Genomic DNA, 5,374 nt, shown 5'->3' on the forward strand with positions numbered 1-5,374 from the left:
GGGGGGGGGGGGGGGGGGGGGGGGGGGGGGGGGGGGGGGGGGGGGGGGGGAGCGTTGAAGGCCTAACAGATGGGGAACAGCCACCACTCGCCGGTTAAGTGGACAACAAATATGTGGAAACATATTGATTGTAGTAATAATAATGTGCATACATTCTGAGAGCGAGACACATGATTATATAGGAAAATTCTGGACAGTATAATAGGTTACCCTAGGGCTTACACCTAGAGCTATGCTAGGCTTTCTATATTTCAACATCCCTTACTTGAATAGCAATTTAAAGTCATTCTGAATGGTTGATAAATTTAAGTCATTTCACTGCATCAATGGAACACTTTTGGCATGAATGAAATATCACTGTCGCATATTTAAAAATCAATAAACAAATGAATAAATCTACTTACAGTATAACACAAACTTCATCACGATTTAGTACCCCTTTCTCTGTTGGGTCGGCTGTCCCTATTAAATAAAAGCTGTCAGAAATTGGAAGCTTTCCTTCTTTAAGCAGACGTTTTTCTGCCTTAGTTGCCGAAGATATGCAACATTGAAGATATGGTTCAGATAGAGGTACTCCTGACAATATCATACTTTTTGCTATGGAACCATAATCAAGATCTTCATAATTGCATGCAGCTGCAAGAAAATAGAGCAAATAAATACAATATTGAGAAGTTCTAATTCTGCTGAGAACGAAAATATAACTTAGAAACAGCAATAATGGATCATAACAAGCTTTGATGGAAGGGGGAGGGGGTAAAGGAAGAGAGCCTAACTATGAAGTTCTATTATCATGTCTGCATGGTTATTTTTTATAGGTTGTTTCATGCTATTGAGAAAATTATTGTTTCATAGAACAAAAAATTCACTCTCAATTCTTTGATGATTTTTGTCTTTAATTGTGTCACTGCCATTTGCACTTTTGCAGCTTGATATGCATAATTATTAAGTAATAATATCAAAGTAATGTTTTAATAATAATAGTTAAAATTGTGTCGTGACCACATACATTTTTGAAATCTTGTCTGTGCCTATTTTCAACATACTCATCCCTATATCCATGCTTAAAAGGAGGTAGGAACTCCAATTTACCTTTTAGTGCCAAGATCTCATCAGAATATATCCTCTGTGTCTCTTCCAATGCACTCTTCAGTATGTCCAAGAAATATTCCCTGGGAACTCCTCCATAGCTCAAGAGAGCAATCAGAGTTTTTGAAAGATGAGCTTTCTTTGGCTTTTTACTGGAAAAAGAATATAACATGTCACTCTCACACAGATCCAAGGATAGTTCACATGCCTAAACTATCAGAATATATTTACAGAAATAGTCTATGGCAGAATTCATAAGGAGCTCAATACTTAATGAAGTTGGCATGATTTGATTATAGTGTGAAGTCATGGTAGGTAGGCACACCCTCTGCTTGGGTTCTAAGATTTCATTCTATTTGCAAATACGGAGTACTAATAAAGTAATAATACAAAGAATAACAAATTGTATTTTGTTTTTACTCTTTTACCCATCATTTATACAAAGTCTAGATAAGCACAATATACAATCAATACTTCAAAAGTCATAAAAACTGAGGTGTTAAGCAGTTGCTAAGCCCTTTACTTCATAGAGAAGCAGAGAGAAAAAATCCACACAACTAAAAGAAATGAAAGTTGAAAATGTACCTGATTGCTACTATCTCAAGTGAGTCGAATATTTGTGTGCACGGGAGTTCTGGATCTGTACCAACCTTGATCATAGAGGGTCTAATATGAATTGTGCTCTCTGGGAGCTTGTACATTTAAGGAGCAGAAATATGAAACCGTCAGGAAAGCACTACTGAAACTTCAAAAATAAAATCACTAATAAATGGAGGGAATCTTCTTATCCAAGAAGTTTTTTAAAAAATATGACGAGGCAATTAAGACAGCTCCCAAGTCCCAAATAACATGATTCATACTGGAATTACAACTAAAGTCCTAGACATTTACCCTTCTGTTGACAAGAAGTGTTCCCTTAACTGCACGACCCTTGGTGTAGATACGGCATTGCATTATCAAGGGCTAGAAAGAAAGTGAAAGAAATGTGAGATTCAACAGCAAGAAAATACAAGCCCTACAAAAATATCTTTAGCCTGTTCTTCATGGGGTAATGACTAGATTAATTATCAACCATTAATCATCAAATGATTACCGGTTCCATGTTCTGATATTCTTCTTCTCCAAACTTCCCACCATTGATCAATCTCTGGGAATATAATAAGAACAAATGGAGTTAGAAGCACAAATATGAACCAATACAGTTGAACTGTTACAAAGAAATTGAGCAACAAGCCAACAATGGCAGCAAAAATATGGAGACAAAATGTAACAGCTTATGTAAAGCATGAGAATACTTCATGTAGACTACCTCAGAATTGGCATCATTCAAGTGCTTTACTTTGTAAAAGTTTTTGGGGCACTTCTTTGCTAAGTCTTCTGATATAAAACCCGTACCATCAGTTTGTATCAGCGGTGCACCATCTTCATCAAGGATAATGGATCCAAACTCATCCTACAGATAGCCCAAAGAGAATAATAACATAAAAAAGTGCATAATCTTGAGACAGGAAAGTGCCAGAGTAAAACAGAAAAAGGAAGAGCAATGAATATACACGGCAATATGTATCCTCAATTTCAAGTATTTTCACATCACTTAGAGGTCCTAGGTCGATGGGGAGCTTGACAGTCTTTGACAAAATAAGAGAAAACCTGCATCATCAGCAAAGTATTTCACAACTTCAAAAAATAAAAAATAATGTTACTGGATGGTAAGTCTCAGGGTAAGAGCAACCTGGCCATGTATTTAGCCATGCTTGACACCATGTGCACATGCATGAAAAGACACCTTGCATCATGGACTGTTTTTCCATGCAAAATAAAGCTTTCTTGTGCATGACCAAGCGTCTCCATCCGTACAAAGTAGCATTTTACAGAGGTGGTTGCTCTTCCGTCTTTTGGATTGCTTTTCTTCTCTTTTCCTTCATCTTTAAAGACTGCACACAACCATAGTGGCAGCATTTACTAGGCTAATTAACAAATCCACAAAAGATGTTTACGGCTAGGTTATTCCATGTACAGGGATGAAAGGTCATACTTTTCTTAACATTGTTCAAAATGAAGTCTGAACAAGCAAATGGCTGAGATTTTATTGTTGAAAGACTGAATATCCAATTCCCTATAGGTTGAATTAAAAAGGTTCTAAAGTGAAGCTTTCCTAATGTAAGGACAGATTGCAATTGAAGTGAGCAAATGATGCCATATAGGGAATAACTTAAAGGTACAAAATCCTTATTAAGATAAAACTAGGATATGTAATCTGCTAATAAATAGAAAGAAATTACTACAAAATCCACGCTAACAACAGGAAATTGGTTCACATATATATTGGGGGGCAATCTAAGGTTTAAAGCATTAAAGCACTTCTATGAAGCTTTTAAGGTGAATTTAAAGAGCAAGAGAATGTTCTTGAATATTTAAAATCTTCATGGATATTATGAAGACAAGTACCAAAAAAGCGATAGCGTCTTAAACCAACAAGCAAACCGTTCTCAATGATTTTTCTGGCATTAGTAGGGGCATCATCCCAAAACTTGACAATTAATACATTCTCATCTCCTAATGCCTGTTGGAGATGTGTTCTTGCTGATATCAAATAAGGTCCCTGAATTCCAAAAAGGCAATTACACATGAAATATCCAAATATTCTGTTACCAGTCTTCCATAACAAACTAATTGCCATTCCAGCACTAACCATTTAAGGAATATACAATTATACAATGAATCGACCACTATTGATTGCACTAAAAGGATGAAAGCACAATCATGAATATTCTTAGGTGGATTACTCATACTCTCATAGATTACATATTGCTTCTCCTATAAGCCATTGGATAAAATTTTGAACACTTAAAAGCACTAAATAAGCATATCTTTATACATCTCAAAAGTAGAGGGAAGACATTTAATATAAAATAATGGAAAGATGCAAACCTTGAATGTATACTCTTCATTGGAATCAACATTACAATTGTAAATATGAGTCCTTCCGGAATCCCAATCAATATACTGAGTAACATAAAAATGGAGAAATTAATGAATTTGACATATAGAAAGAAGTGCAGAACAAACATCAAATACCTAAATGCTTTAGTAAACTCAAGACATGAAAGTAGATAAGAAAAGTCTTGTACACACTTGACTTCATAAATCATAGAACTATTAAAGGTAGCTCCGAAAACCAGGTAACTCTTAAGAATAAAAACAGATGACAAAATAGTTCTTAGAGATTTAAGGGGACACAAGGAGAGTAACATTTGAGAGAGAGCATCACCCGCAGTCTTTCATGATCTTCACACAAATGACTGAATTTGGTCCACATATATGACTCAAAAGCTGCCATTGACTGATTTCCTACATACAAAATATCATTGGCAGCCTCTGGAGTTACTACATCCTCCAATTTATTCCTGCAAAGCAAGTCAGCTAAATGCCAAACTATTGAGAAATACAGAAGCCAAGAAGTAAGGGCTGTATTACCTCCCAATATAGTTCAATATTAGAAAGAACTTTCTAAATTCCAGCTCACTTAGTGCTGACAACTGGTAACTAACTCCTAGAGCATTTGCTCTCTCTTCAAATTCTAATATCCGGGGGTGGTGACTAAAACTCCGGGCACTTGATTGAGGCGATAGTATATCTGGCTTTGACATTTTGGATTCAAAGGTCTCATCACCAGCTTCATTATAAAGTTATGTTTGAATATTAGAACCTATGACTGGTGCAAATTGAAACTCACAACTACAAGTTTGATGAAGAGGAAAAGGAGGAACCAACATGCTCACTATATATATCATAAATGCATTCAACAAGTGAGATTAATAATTAATTGTTGGGCAGCTATGCTGCAGACAACACAGTTAAGAGGATCTATACAATTTCTTCTCTCTTTTTTTTTTAAGTGACAAAGACTATATTCTTAAACATAATATATTATAGATTATAAAACACTTTTTTTTTTGTAATTCAAGTCAATGATCAATGAGTAGTTGTTAATATGTCTTGCATATGATCAGATGATCATAATCTATAATCATCATAAGCTAACTTAGCCATTGAATAATTGGTTGTTTAAGTAATCAATTGTTTGTTCATATAATCATTTGGAGTAATACACAATAACAAGTTTTGCCCAATGGTTAATAAACAAAATTGTTGTGATGTCTACTTTTTTTGCGCTTCTTCACCCTGTTTGCTTCATTTTTCATGAATCATGAAGATAAACATAAAACCAAAGAGAGAAGCAAGCTACCCATAAAACCAAAAAAAAAAAAAAAAAAAAAAAAAA

At 35.0% G+C, this 5,374-nt stretch overlaps 1 protein-coding gene across 6 annotated transcripts in view; it reads right to left on the reverse strand.

Moving 5' to 3' along the window:
- The window catches only part of LOC116012225 (probable RNA-dependent RNA polymerase 5), a 10,759-nt gene that overhangs the window by 3,328 nt on the left and 2,057 nt on the right, over window positions 1–5,374 (reverse strand). For 3 of the 6 annotated variants that reach the window (XM_031251720.1, XM_031251718.1, XM_031251723.1), the window contains 12 exons: window positions 4,567–4,765; window positions 4,361–4,496; window positions 4,021–4,095; window positions 3,538–3,691; window positions 2,822–3,023; window positions 2,643–2,739; window positions 2,399–2,542; window positions 2,183–2,236; window positions 1,981–2,052; window positions 1,675–1,781; window positions 1,093–1,241; window positions 405–636 (listed from right to left, as the gene is read on the reverse strand). In XM_031251720.1, coding sequence (XP_031107580.1) covers window positions 405–636; window positions 1,093–1,241; window positions 1,675–1,781; window positions 1,981–2,052; window positions 2,183–2,236; window positions 2,399–2,542; window positions 2,643–2,739; window positions 2,822–3,023; window positions 3,538–3,691; window positions 4,021–4,095; window positions 4,361–4,496; window positions 4,567–4,765 — 1,621 coding nt within the window. Of the gene's footprint in view, window positions 1–404; window positions 637–1,092; window positions 1,242–1,674; window positions 1,782–1,980; window positions 2,053–2,182; window positions 2,237–2,398; window positions 2,543–2,642; window positions 2,740–2,821; window positions 3,024–3,537; window positions 3,692–4,020; window positions 4,096–4,360; window positions 4,497–4,566; window positions 4,766–5,374 lie in introns of those variants that run through there. The other 3 variants (XM_031251722.1, XM_031251721.1, XM_031251724.1) reach the window with 3 other exon arrangements.

The sequence above is a fragment of the Ipomoea triloba genome, chromosome 3, assembly GCF_003576645.1.
Source record: "Ipomoea triloba cultivar NCNSP0323 chromosome 3, ASM357664v1".
Lineage (NCBI taxonomy): Eukaryota > Viridiplantae > Streptophyta > Magnoliopsida > Solanales > Convolvulaceae > Ipomoea > Ipomoea triloba.